The following is a 13,218-nucleotide window of genomic DNA, read 5'->3' as shown; positions in this document are numbered from 1 at the left end:
CCCCCCCCCCCGCTGTACTCTCCCCGCGCTGCGGCCCCGCCCCCCCCTCCCCTTATTGGGGGGACGGAGCACCGACACCCCCCAAACCCCCCCCAACTCGGGGTCCCTCATGGGGGGGCATTGAGACACAGACACAGCCCAGAAATGGGGGGTTGGGGACCCCCAAATCTAAATGGGGGGGGCAGGAACCCCCTTGGGGACCCCCAAATTAAAGGGAGGGGGACAGGAGCCCCCTTGGAGACCCCCAAATCAAAGAGGGGGGGATAGGACCCTCTTGGGGACCCCCTAAATCAAAGGGGGGGGACAGGAACCCCCCTGAGGGTCCCCCAAATCAAAGAGGGGGGGACACAACCCCATTGGGGACCCCCTAAATTAAAGAGGGGGGGACAGGAACCCCATTGGGGACCCCCTAAATTAAAGGGAGGGGGACAGGAACCCCCTTGGGGACTCCCAAATTAAAGGGGGGGGCAGGAACCCCCCTGAGGGTCCCCCAAATCAAAGAGGGGGGGACACAACCCCATTGGGGACCCCCTAAATTAAAAGGGGGGGCAGGAACCCCCCTGAGGGTCCCCCAAATCAAAGGCAGGGGGGATAGGACACCCTTGGGGAACCCCAAATTAAAGAGGGGGGGGAAGGACCCCCTTGGGGATCCCTCAAATCAAAAGGGGGTGACACAGGACCCCCCTGAGGGTCCCCCAAATCAAAGAGGAGGGGGGATAGGACCCCCTTGGGGACCCCCAAATTAAAGGGAGGGGGACAGGAACCCCATTGGGGACCCCCAAATTAAAGAGGGGGGGACAGGACCCCCTTGGGGACCCCTCAAATCAAACGGGGAGTGAGGATCCCCCCAAAATCAAATGGGGGGGGGCACCATAATGGGGCTCATGGCCCTTTAAGAAAGGGGGGGGCAGTGGGGGGGCAGTGGGGGGGGCAGTGGGGAGGGCTCACAGCTCCCCCCCCCCCCCCCCCGGGTGACCTTAATTAACTCAGAGTGTTAATTAGGGCGAGGCGGGGCCCGAGAGGGGTGTGGTTAAAACCCACCCGGGAACCCCAAAACCACCTCAATTCCACACCCCCCAAAAAAAAAACCCCTTGGGACCCCCCCAAAACCCCTACACCCCTCCGGGACCCCCCAAAACCCCACCCAGGGACCCCCAAATTCCCCCCAGGGACCCCCAACCCCCCCCCCCAGGGACCCCCCAAAACACCCAGGGACCCCCAAACCCACACCTGGAGACCCCCAAACCCCCTGGACCCCCCCCCCCCAAAACCCCTACACCCCTCCGGGACCCCTCAAACCCCCCTGAACCCCCCCCAGCCCCCCCCAGGGACCCCCCAAACCCCCCCAGGTACCCCCAAAACCCCCCGGGACCCCCAAACCCCCACCTGGAGACCCCCAACATCCCCTGGACCCCCCCCCAAAACCCCTACACCCCTCCGGGACCCCTCAAAACCCTACCCAGGGACCCCCAAATTCCCCCCAGGGACCCCCAAAACCCCCTGAACCCCCCCAAACCCCCACCTGGAGTCCCAACACCCCTCTAGAGCCCCCCCGGAGCCCTTTGGGAACCCCAACACCCCTCTAGAGCCCCCCAGGAGCCCTTTATGTCCCCCAAAACCCCTCTAGAGCCCCCCAGGAGCCCTTTAGGACCCCCAGAACCCCTCTAGAGCCCCCCAGGAGCCCTTTGGGACCCCCAACACCCCTCCAGAGCCCCCCAGGAGCCCTTTAGGAACCCCACAACCCCTCTAGAGCCCCCCAGGAGCCCTTTAGGAACCCCACAACCCCTCTAGAGCCCCACAGGAGCCCTTTGGGACCCCCAGAACCCCTCTAGAGCCCCACAGGAGCCCTTTGGGACACCCCAACACCCCTCTAGAGCCCCCCAGGAGCCCTTTGGGACACCCCAACACCCCTCTAGAGCCCCTCAGGAGCCCTTTGGGACACCCCAACACCCCTCTAGAGCCCCCCAGGAGCCCTTTAGGACCCCCAGAACCCCTCTAGAGCCCCCCAGGAGCCCCTCAGGACCTTTCAAGGGAACCTCAGGACCTTTCCAGGACCTCCAGAACCCCTTTAGGAACACCAACGCCCCTCTAGGGACCCCCTAAGACCCTTCTGGGGACCCCAAAGCCCCTCAAGGACCCTCAAAGCGACTGTAGAGTCTCTGCGACTCCTCCAGAACCCATTTAGGGACCCCCCAAGACCACTCTGGGAACCCCCAGGACCCCTTTGAGGACCTCCAGGTACCCTCTAGAGCCCTCCAGACCCCCTTAGGGACCCCCCAGAGTGTCCCTAAGACTCCAGGACCCATTTAGGGACCCCCCAGAACCCACCTAGGACCCCCACAGCAGCTTCATGAACCCCTCAGGACCCCTCTATGGACCCCACGGTCCCCCTTGGGGATCCCCAGGACCCCTCTCGAGCCCCCGAGGTCCCATCTAGGGACCCCCAGGAACCCCAATGGACCCCCAGGACTCCTTTAGGGACCCATCTGGAGCCCCTTAGGACCTATCCTGGAGCACCCGAACCTCCTGGGCTGTTACGGTTATGGTTATGGTTATGGTTATGGTTATGGTTATGGTTATGGTTAGGGTTAGGGTTAGGGTTAGGGTTATGGTTATGGTTAGGGTTATGGTTAGGGTTAGGGTTAGGGTTATGGTTATGGTTATGGTTAGGGTTAGGGTTAGGGTTAGGGTTAGGGTTAGGGTTAGGGTTAGGGTTAGGGTTAGGGTTATGGTTATGGTTATGGTTAGGGTTAGGGTTAGGGTTAGGGTTAGGGTTTAGGGTTAGGGTTAGGGTTAGGGTTAGGGTTAGGGTTAGGGTTAGGTTAGGGTTAGGGTTAGGGTTAGGGTTAGCGTTAGGGTTAGGGTTAGGGTTAGGGTTAGCGTTATGGTTATGGTTAGGGTTAGGGTTAGGGTTAGGGTTAGGGTTAGGGTTAGGGTTAGGGTTAGGGTTAGGGTTAGGGTTAGGGTTAGGGTTAGGGTTAGGGTTAGGGTTAGGGTTAGGGTTAGGGTTATGATTAGGGTTAGGGTTATGATTATGGTTAGGGTTATGGTTAGGGGTATGGTTATGGTTAGGGTTAGGGTTAGGGTTAGGGTTAGGGTTAGGGTTAGGGTTAGGTGTATGGTTAGGGTTAGGTGTATGGTTAGGGTTAGGGTTAGGGGTTATGGTTAGGGTTAGGGTTAGGGTTAGGGTTATGGTTAGAGTTAGGGTTAGGGTTAGGGATAGGGTTAGGGTTAGGGTTAGGGTTAGGGTTAGGGTTAGGGTTAGGGTTAGGGTTAGGTTTAGGGTTAGGGTTAGTGTTTGGATTAGATTTAGGGTTAGAGGACCTCCACGACCTCTCTAGAGCTGTCTGGGACACCTTTAACCACTTCTCGTACCCATCAAAGACCCTCTGGACCCCTCTAATCCTCCATGGGATCCCTTTAAAGCCTTCCAGGACTCTTCTGGAGCTTCACAGCACCACCCTAAGACCCCCAGAACCCCTCGAGGTAACCCTGGAACCCCTTGAAGGCCTTCCAGGACATTTCTAGGACCCACAGGACCCCTCTAGAATGGCCTGGGAGGACTTTAGTGCCTTCCAGGACCCCTGTAAGACGCCCAGACCCCCTTTAGAGCCCCCTGGGACCCCTTTAGTGCCTTCTAGGACCCACCTGAGACCCTCTGAATGCCTCTAGAGCTCCATGGCAACCGTTTAAGGCCTTCCAGGACTTCTCCAAGACCCCCAACTCCACTCTAGAGCCTCTCAGGAGCCCTTTGGTACCCCCAACTCCACTCTAGAGCCTCTCAGGAGCCCTTTGGTACCCCCAACACCCCTCTAGAGCCCTCCAGGAGCCCTTTGGGGCATCCAACACCCCTCCAGAGCCCCCCAGGATCCTCTTAGGACCCCCAAAACCCCTTCTACAGGGCTCCAGGGGTTACTGAGAGGTTCCTGGGGCTCTCTACAGGGATTTAGGGGGTACTGAGAGCCTCCTGGGTCTCATGGTTGTCCCTTGAAGGGTTTTGGGGTGCTCTAGAGGGCTCCTAGGCATTCTAGAGGTGTTCTGGTAGTCCTGAACTGCTCCTGGTGGTCCTATAGGGGTCCTGGGGGGCATAGAGAGGTCGTGGGTGTAACTAAAGAGGTCCTGGCCGGCTGTAGAGGGGTCTCAGTGGGTTCCTTCAGGGGTGTTGGGAGTACGTAGATTGGCCCTGGGGGTTCCTAAAGGGGTCCCGGTAGTCCTAGAAGCATCCAAGATGTCTCTATGAGGGTTCTGGGGGTATCTAGAGGGGTTCTAGAGGGGCCTAAATGGGTCCCGGGGATCGTTAAAAGGGTCTTAGAACTGTCCGGGGTCCCCTAGAGGGGTCGAGCGTGTCCTGGAGTGGTTGTAGGAGTTCCTGGATGGTCCCTGGAGCCCCTAAAGGGATCTTGGTTGGGTTAGGGTTAGGGTTGGGGTCGGGGTCAGGGTCATTAGGGTTAGGGTTGGGGTCAGGGTCAGGGTCATTAGGGTTAGGGTTGGGGTCAGGGTCATTAGGATTAGGGTTGGGGTCGGGGTCAGGGTCATTAGGGTTAGGGTCGGGGTCAGGGTCATTAGGGTTAGGGTTGGGGTCGGGGTCGGGGTCATTAGGGTTAGGGTTGGGGTCAGGGTCATTAGGGTTAGGGTTGGGGTCAGGGTCAGGGTCATTAGGGTTAGGGTCGGGGTCAGGGTCATTAGGGTTAGGGTTGGGGTCGGGGTCGGGGTCATTAGGGTTAGGGTTGGGGTCAGGGTCATTAGGGTTAGGGTTGGGGTCGGGGTCGGGGTCATTAGGGTTAGGGTCGGGGTCAGGGTCATTAGGGTTAGGGTTGGGGTCGGGGTCAGGGTCATTAGGGTTAGGGTCGGGGTCAGGGTCATTAGGGTTAGGGTTGGGGTCAGGGTCATTAGGGTTAGGGTTGGGGTCAGGGTCAGGGTCATTAGGGTTAGGGTCGGGGTCAGGGTCATTAGGGTTAGGGTTGGGGTCGGGGTCGGGGTCATTAGGGTTAGGGTTGGGGTCAGGGTCATTAGGGTTAGGGTTGGGGTCAGGGTCAGGGTCATTAGGGTTAGGGTTGGGGTCGGGGTCAGGGTCATTAGGGTTAGGGTCGGGGTCAGGGTCATTAGGGTTAGGGTTGGGGTCGGGGTCAGGGTCATTAGGGTTAGGGTCGGGGTCAGGGTCATTAGGGTTAGGGTTGGGGTCGGGGTCAGCGTCATTAGGGTTAGAGTTGGGGTCAGGGTCAGGGTTAGGGTTGGGATTAGATGCACAATCTTACTGTCAGCAGTGACTTAGTTGAGCGGTCAAATGATACAAATAATTACCAATGTGATATCTCTGTGAGATCTAAAAACACTTATGGAGATATATATATCCTTAATAATAATATATATAATATTATATATATATATTATATATATATTATATATATATTATATATATATTTTATATATATATATATATATATTAAAGCACTCTATTACCCTTTTAAAGTCTCACCGTCTGCTGAAAATTCAAAATATTTTAAAGAAATCCTTCCCTCAAAAAAATTTTCCATTACTCTCCAGAATACAACTCTCCTCCTCCCCCTATTTCAGCACTGATTGTGAAAATCATTCCTCTTTATTTTCCTGTAAAAGTCAAATGGTTCATCAGAGAAATAACCTCAACCGAGACTCGATACGAGGAATCCCATGAGTGCCTTTTTCTTTCGAAGGAAAATGCATAAAGAGAGGATTAGCTTTAGAAATCTATGTTCACCGCAAATATATATAGAAAAAAACCTGGTTATGGATACGCGAATCTGCCGGAGGGTGGGGAGGCTCCAAAGGGATCTGAACGGGGTGGATGGATGGGATGAGACCAATGGGATGAGGTTCAACGAGGCCAAATGCCGGGTCCTGCACTTGGGGCACAACAACCCTATGCAGCGCTACAGACTGGGGGAAGAATGGCTGGAGAGCTGCACGGAAGAGAAGGACCTGGGGGTGCTGGTTGACAGCCGACTGAATATGAGCCAGCAGTGTGCCCAGGTGGCCAAGAAGGCCAACGGCATCTTGGCTTGGATCAGAAATGGGGTCACCAGCAGGAACAGGGAGGTTATTCTCCCTCTGTACTCGGCACTGGTGAGACTGCACCTCGAATACTGTGTTCAGTTCTGGGCCCCTCACCACAAGAAGGATGTTGAGGCTCTGGAGCGTGTCCAGAGAAGAGCAACAAAGCTGGTGAGGGGGCTGGAGAACAAGTCTTATGAGGAGCGGCTGAGAGAGCTGGGGTTGTTTAGCCTGGAGAAGAGGAGGCTGAGGGGAGACCTTATTACTCTCTACAACTACCTGAAAGGAGGTTGTGGAGAGGAGGGAGCTGGGCTCTTCTCCCAAGGGACAGGGGACAGGACAAGAGGGAATGGCCTGAAGCTCCGTCAGGGGAGGGTCAGGTTGGATATCAGAAAAAAATTCTTCACAGACAGAGTCATCGGGCACTGGAACAGCTGCCCAGGGAGGGGGGAGTCGCCTTCCCTGGAGGTGTTTAAGGAACGGGTGGATGAAGTGCTGAGGGACATGGTTTAAGGGAGTGTTAGGAATGGTTGGACTCCATGATCCAGTGGGTCCTTTCCAACCTGGTGATTCTGTGATTCTGTGAAATTCACTGCACAATTTGTATTGACGTTATCTACTCTCTACGTGTGACATTACGTCCGAAACTATGTCTGTAAGTGAAATTATGACATTGCCGAAGGTAATCACAAAAACACAGCGTAAGGATAGTTTGAATTTTATTATGTATATCAAAAATTCCAAGATAGCGTTTTTCCTCTATCTTCTCTTTAATGTAAGATGAGGAATAAACATCTGCCACTTCATCGATATTGTCGATGTGGCATTTTCTCAAGGCTTAATTCCTTAATTCCCTTTGAGGCAATTTTCCTTTCTTCTTCCCTATCTTCACTCCCGCGCTTGGAGCTCCGTTTCTCGCACAACGCGTTCTTCATGATCGCCATCGAGTTAATCCGCAAGATGTCCTGCTATTGTTCCATGCCTCCTTCGGAGGTCCTGACCTTTACTCACGCTCCGAATCATCCCAGAAGGCCTTTTTCCCTATCGTCTGTAACGCTGTTTTCCCTGTTGTGCCCCCAACAGGCATTACACCGCGTTTCGAATGACATCTACACTCTTCACACTTCCAACCCAACCGTTCCATGATTCTAAGGTTCCTGAGGAACGCTGCCCCTCAGCCTGGCTCAGCACCGGCAGCAGAAGACCCTTTGTAGAAGGGTTTCTTTCCTTCGGTCCTTGCTTCGAGGGCCCAGCGTGAGCATGGCCTGAATTGTCACGTTACAGACTGAGGTTGAGGGGTCTGTTTTGAGGGGCTGAAGGGCTGAGATGGAGAAAAGCAGAGCTGAGATGAAGCCCTGTGTCTACAGAGACCTCCGAGCATCCCCTCCAGATCCCACCAAGCCCATCCAGAAGACAGCTGTTGGGCAGGAATGCCCCAACTGCCCCTCACAGGCTTCCCCGGAGCAGGACCTGGCATGGTAGAACCCCATTCCCTGTCCCACCAGCCCCGGCCAACCCAACCTTGCCCCTCCTTACCCCTGTAGATCTCTGCCATCTTCTCTGGGTTGGTGTCCTTCAAAGGCCGAGCAGCAACCGCTGGGGACAGAGCTCCATCAGATCCCCCTTGCTCCCCAGTGCCGTGGTGGGAACTGGGGCCAGGGTGTCCCCAAAGAGGAATCGAGGGGTGGTGGCTCACCAAGGAACATCACAGCTGCCTCTCGCACAGCATCCTGAGGAGCATCCAGGTACCGCAGGCTCTGGTTGATGTAGTCCTCAGCCCTCTTCTTGTCCTGCTTCATCTGGAGAGACCACAAAGCTATGGGGATGTCCCAGTCCCTCCCCAGCTGGCCACACCAGTCTCTGCTCCCAGTATCTCCCGTTCTGGGAGCTCTCCCTCCATAGAGGGTGAAGAAGAGCCCTTGGGGGCTCTGTTCTTGAGGACAGGGAGCAAGGATGCTTCTCCAGGCTGGAGCAAGGTGGGTGAGACCCACAGCCCAGACATGTGGGGCAGCCCTCGTCCAGCCTGGGGCCTGGGGTTTAGGGGATCTTCTCACCAAGCACTCTGCAGTGTTCCATTGCAGCTTTGCCTGGACGAGCTCTTCAGGCAGTTTCCAGCCCAGGAACTTGGCTGCAGCCAGGAGACCTTCCTGGGAGGCCTGTGGAGCAGCAGAAGGTGGGAGATGGCATCACAGCCCGGGCAAGGAGACTGTGCGTCCTCCTCCTTTTGGCGTGTTGGTGGGGCAATGGTGGCCTTAGGAAGGTGGGATGTGCCCTGGCTCAAGTGCCTGGGAGTCTCTTCCCTGTGCCACAGCTCCGCTTTGAGATCTGTACCTTGGCCACGCTCGGCGTTGGGTCGCATAGGTGAGAGAAGAGCGGCAAGAGGGCAGTTCGCACTTTCTCCGTCATCATCTTCTTGTGGTTCCTCATCACGCACTTCAGCTGCCTGGTGAAGAGCCTGACGGCTTGTTCTCTCACCTGGCTGAGCTCCTGGAAGGGAGAAAGACACCAGGAATGTGGGGAGTTCTTCCCTCGGCACCAGTGTCCGGATCGGCCGAGCTGGAGAGTGCCCGTGAGCGACCTTAGAGAAGAAGTGGACAACAGAGGAACATTGCCAGGAAAGCACCTACGATGGGTACCGTAAATGGAAGAACCAACGAGACAATTGTAGCCTTCCGTTGCCCAAAGAAGGCGTTGGGACTGCGCGGGAACAGCGAGGGATCAGTCACCCATTGCCCGGTTGTTTGGAAGTTTGAGCGCGGGGACAATTGTTTGTAACCAATCAGATAACGCCGTGTTTTTTGAGATTTAGCAGAGCTGTGTGAAAGCAGCTGCTTTGATCATAAAGGGTCTTCTGTTAACACAAGTTCAGGAGTCCGAATCTCAATCCCCTCACAGGACTTCAGAACCAATATCGCTTTGCCCGCGGTGAGCAGGAGCGTCATCATGGCTGATGGGTGGGGAGATGCTCCAGGCTTGGATTTGGTCACTGGAGGTGTGGGGCAACTCACTGAATGGCCTCAAAACTTGTCAAAGGCCCCTCAACGGGTTCTCCTGACCACCCAGTGCTCCTTACCAGCTCCACCAGCCATGTAAGGGATGAGTTCCCACCAAAATGGGCTGAGGAGGAGACCGGGCTGGTCCTCAGCAATGCCTACGGGCCTCACATTCCTGGCCACGCTGCCTGGGGAGAAGACCTGGTCCTGTTCCCCAGTGCAGCTCGGGAAGCAGGAGCCCTCAGAGCTGCTCTCAGGGAGAACCTGAGCTGCAAAACCCAAGGGAGGAAGGCAAGAAGAACCCCTGCTCCAGGTGCTGCGGTTGTCCATGCCTGGTGCCCAACTGCGGGGCTCAGGCTCTCCCATCAGCCTTACGTGATGAAAGAGGGGCAGCAGCTTCTCCAGCAGCTGCACGGCGATGGAACTGGTCTCCTTCTTCTTTAGGTGATCCATCATGTTTTGGAGGATCACCAGGGCCTTCCTAATGACATCTCCGTTGCTGTCCTGCAGGTCCTCAGTCATGTCTGGCAGGAGGATCTTCATCCTTCTTGCCTGCGGGAAGAAGAGAATTGCCTTGTTGGGAAAAGCTCCATGCCTGGAAAGCTGCCCAGGTGGCCACCATGGCAGGCATGGCGCTTGGGGCCATCACCCCACCACCCAACTCCAGCCAAGGCCAAGCCACCACCTTTGCCCACGCCGTGCTCACCGTCTCAGCTCTCTGAGAGAGCGTCATGAGTCCTTGGAGAACCAGTGGGTGCAAGGCTGGGTTTGGGCGCCTCAGGAATCTCCAGAATTTGCAGAGTTCCTCCAAGTTCTCATTTTTAAAGTCCTTGCAGGCCAGGACCTGGAAGAAATACAGCAGGGACCGTACAGCTCTGGGTTCCACCAGCAGCTGAGGCCAAGGCCACCAGGGCTTTGGGTGGTAACTCACCATCAGCTGAAGGATGCCGGTGTCCTCAGGCAGCATGCAAAGGATCCTATCGTGTTTTGCCTGGTGCCACCTGAACACCTCCATCAAGACCTTCTCTATAATTTGGGGGTCGGAGAACATCATCTCCCACATGGGCACTGCAGAACTGCAAGGTGAAGAGCTCCATCAGCAGGCCAGCCTTAGCCACCACAGCATGGCCTGGGGACCTTGGACCTTGGCTGGGGTGGCCTGGGCAGCAGGAGAGGAGCAAGAGGGGGTTCGTTGTGGGGCTGGGAGGAGCGTGGTGGATGGTGCAATGTCCAGAGTTCAAAGGGACCCAGAAGGGTCATCAAGCCCAACTCCTGTCCCTACACAGGACAACCCCAAAACCATCGAACCACGGAATGCCTTGAGTTGGAAGGGGCCAAGAAGGGTCACCAAGTTCCGGCTCCTGTCCCTGCACAGGACAACCCTAAAACCAACCCCGTGTGTCTGAGAGCATTGACCAAAGGCCAAAGGCCAAAGACCAAAGGTGGTGGGAAGGAGGGCCCTACTCCCCACACTTGTCCTTCTCGATTCCTTGGCTGTGGCAACCAAAGGGTCCCCGTGTCCCTCTCCCACACTGGACAACCCTCCAGGCTGTCAGGGCCAGGACCTGTCACTCGGTGGAGCGATCTTCATTAGCACTGAGACCACTTCGGTAAGGTGTTTCTTGGTCAGGAGGAGCAGAAGGTCCCCCATGCTCTGCCGGGCTGATTCCATTTTGATGCCTTCAACATTTCCATGGATGCATTTTACGATGTTGGGCACCTGGAGGGGACACAGGTGAGGATGGAGCAGCCATCTCCTCAGCTCCATCCCTCTCTGCTGGCTTCAGGTGGCTACAGGTGCCCAAGACGCCTGCGTTTAGGAGGGAGGGATGGAGGTAGAAGGTCTGGTGAGGCTCAAGGGTTGGGCCATCCAGCCCCAGGCCACTTACATCCACCAGCCAACACTTGGGGGCACTCATGGCCACGTCCAACACGTTCCTCGCCGACTCTTTGTCTAAGACGCTGGACTCTTTCAAGGCATTGATGGCCACGCAGACGACGTCGGTCTTCTCCACAGCATGCAGGTGTCCTGCAAATCTCTAGAGGAAGGAAGGGAGGGAAGAGGTGTCTCAGCGGGAGCCTTGGAGGCAACACCCACGGGAAAGTGTTAGGCTCATGGGTGCAGTGGGTGACCCTCAAGAAATCCAGGCCTTGGCCAGGGGGCTGGAGGTCCTGCTGGCACCCTGGAGTGCAGCCTTGCTTGGGGACAGCAGGAACCTTCTCAGCAGGCACAGCGAGGCCACGCTTGCCCCACTGAGTCTCCACACCTTTGCCCCTCCAAGTCAATGCCTCAGACGGAAGTCCCAGCAACGGAGAAGCTCCTTACCCTGCAAAGTTCTCTGGTGGAGAGCCAATCCACCATAGTGGTGTCCTCAAGGTCGTTCTGGATCTGTTCTCCTTCATTCCTTGCCGTTGACCTGCCTGAAGAAGCAGGGAAAAGGCAGAAGGGTCAATAGGACAAAGTAGGTGGCCAGCAAGGTCAACCCTATCATCACCATCCTTAAGATCTAATGAAGCAGAAGCAGAGCTATCAGGAGATGTGGGTGTGGAGAGATGAAGCCCACCACAACGTCTCTTACTTTCTTGATTGCTGAGGAGGTCATAGAGAGGATAAAGGGTTTCCGAAGCCAGAACTTTTTTCCTTGCCATAGAATGTGGGAAAACGAAGAGGTGACCAAGGAGTTGGCCCAGGATGGGGATCTGCAGCTCTTCAAAGCTGGTGGGGCTGTCCGTGGGCCTTGGCTCTTTGTTCTGGACCTGGATGACAGAGGCAGAAGAGCGGGAGGATTAAGGGCTGCATCCCTGGAGAGTGAAGGCTTTGCCGGACGATGCCGGCTCCAGCTCCCAGAGCAGCCAAGTGGGCAGGAGCTCCACGCAGGGAGACCTTTGGCCACTCTGGTGGGTAGGGAGGGGACATGGCCGGGCTGGAGGCCTCCTCGCTCCTAACCTGCAGCTTGGGCTTATTGGTCAGCAGGCGAATGAGCTTCCTGATCCTGCCCAGGGCCCTCTCGCGCACAACTGATCTGTTGGAGTTCATGAGCTCCAGAAGGGTCTGGGAAGAGAGAAGGTCCCAGTGAGCTCTCAGAGCAGAGTCCTCCTCCAGCAGAAGCAACACTGCTGAGCTCCTGGGCTGGACTCGCCCACGCCATGGAGACTTCCTGTGCTCTCTGTGGGGACCCTGCCCTAGGAGACCTTGCAAACTTGGGCGGATGGTTGGACTGGATGAGCTTAAAGGTCTTCTCCAACCTCAATGATTATACGATGCTATGAGGATCTGGAGACCCTGGAAGGCGAGGGTCTGGGGGCCCTGGGTGGTGAGACATATCCTACGGGGCCAACTCTGTGGCCAAGCAAGAAGGCAGATGCCACCTTCTGTGCTCCAGAAGAGCCCGGTGGGCATTCCCTGGTTCCTCGAGGAGCTGAGAACCCCCCTTGAGGCACTGTCTCCTCCTGGCACTGAGGTGGGGACCATCGACTCCAGAGTGGACACCCCCTTCCCCCAGGGTGATGAGCAGCCCCTCCCTGCAGATGCAGACCTGGAAGATGCTCTGCAGCTCCTGACCGAGTCTATTGACTGGAATGATGCCCACCAACTTCTCCATCATCACATCCAAGGTTTCCAGAGTCTGCAAAGAGGACAAAGAGTTGTGGTAAGGTTGTGTGCAGAACATCCTGTGGAGCTGACCAGGACATGAGAAGAGGATGAAGGGATGAGGATGGGAAAGCAAAGCTGAGCCCCTGCCTTGGACCTCTGGTGGTATCACAGCATGGGGTGGCCAGGGAGGAGCTCAGAGGGCCTGGAGGCTCCTGTAGCTCCCTCAGCACTTACCAAGGTGAAGCGTTCAAGGGTGGATTCTACCTGCAAGAACTTCTTGGCTTTCAGAGAGACGGACAAGAGAGTTGTGAGGCAGATTTCCAGCAGGAGTTTCTCCTGGCCCTCCAGCACTCTCTCAAAGGAACTGCAGAGAGAGAGAGGGGAACCGCTTGGATACTGGTGCTGGGAGCGGTGCCAGGAGGCCTCGTACAGATGGACGAGGACTTCAGGTGTGCCCATGAGGGGTGGTGAGGTACCTCAGTTCGGTGATGACACACATGGCTTTCTGCCACAGCTCAAACTGGAGACGCTTCTCAGCACTTTCCTCTTCTAGCAGCACCTGCAAAGCCCAGTTGGTGTGGGACCTGACAAACAGAGGCA

General features: G+C 56.2%; 1 protein-coding gene across 2 annotated transcripts; it reads right to left on the bottom strand.

The window, feature by feature from the left end:
• Positions 1 to 7,151: 7,151 nt before the first annotated feature.
• Positions 7,152 to 12,073, bottom strand: LOC128850043 (uncharacterized). 2 transcript variants are annotated; one of them, XM_054052936.1, is made up of 13 exons: positions 11,971 to 12,073; positions 11,603 to 11,780; positions 11,350 to 11,444; positions 10,913 to 11,062; positions 10,589 to 10,743; positions 9,955 to 10,099; positions 9,730 to 9,867; positions 9,399 to 9,575; positions 8,362 to 8,517; positions 8,085 to 8,186; positions 7,727 to 7,829; positions 7,567 to 7,626; positions 7,152 to 7,351 (listed from the first exon to the last, which is right to left on the bottom strand). In XM_054052936.1, exons 1-13 carry the CDS (start codon positions 12,058 to 12,060, stop codon positions 7,215 to 7,217), a joined length of 1,686 nt encoding a protein of 561 aa, XP_053908911.1. In that variant the 5' UTR covers positions 12,061 to 12,073; the 3' UTR covers positions 7,152 to 7,214. The 2 variants fall into 2 exon arrangements, with proteins under 2 accessions (XP_053908911.1, XP_053908910.1); XM_054052935.1 differs by having other exon boundaries at positions 7,161 to 7,626.
• Positions 12,074 to 13,218: the final 1,145 nt, after the last annotated feature.

The sequence above is a fragment of the Cuculus canorus genome, chromosome 37 (assembly GCF_017976375.1).
Source record: "Cuculus canorus isolate bCucCan1 chromosome 37, bCucCan1.pri, whole genome shotgun sequence".
NCBI classification, from domain to species: Eukaryota; Metazoa; Chordata; class Aves; order Cuculiformes; family Cuculidae; genus Cuculus; species Cuculus canorus.
Note: the sequence above shows the minus strand (reverse complement) of the source record. Positions and strands in the feature narration are given on the sequence as shown.

What these genes read in the sequence shown, in the direction of transcription:
- LOC128850043 (XM_054052935.1), bottom strand. Translation starts at nt 12,060, where the DNA reads ATGAACTCCAACAGATCAGTTGTGCGCGAGAGGGCCCTGGGCAGGATC. An exon ending in CCACCAGAGAACTTTGCAGG is followed by an intron (nt 11,063 to 11,349) that starts GTAAGGAGCTTC and finishes TCCTTCCTCTAG; the next exon opens with AGATTTGCAGGACACCTGCA. An exon ending in TCTCTCAGAGAGCTGAGACG is followed by an intron (nt 9,576 to 9,729) that starts GTGAGCACGGCG and finishes TTCTTCCCGCAG; the next exon opens with GCAAGAAGGATGAAGATCCT.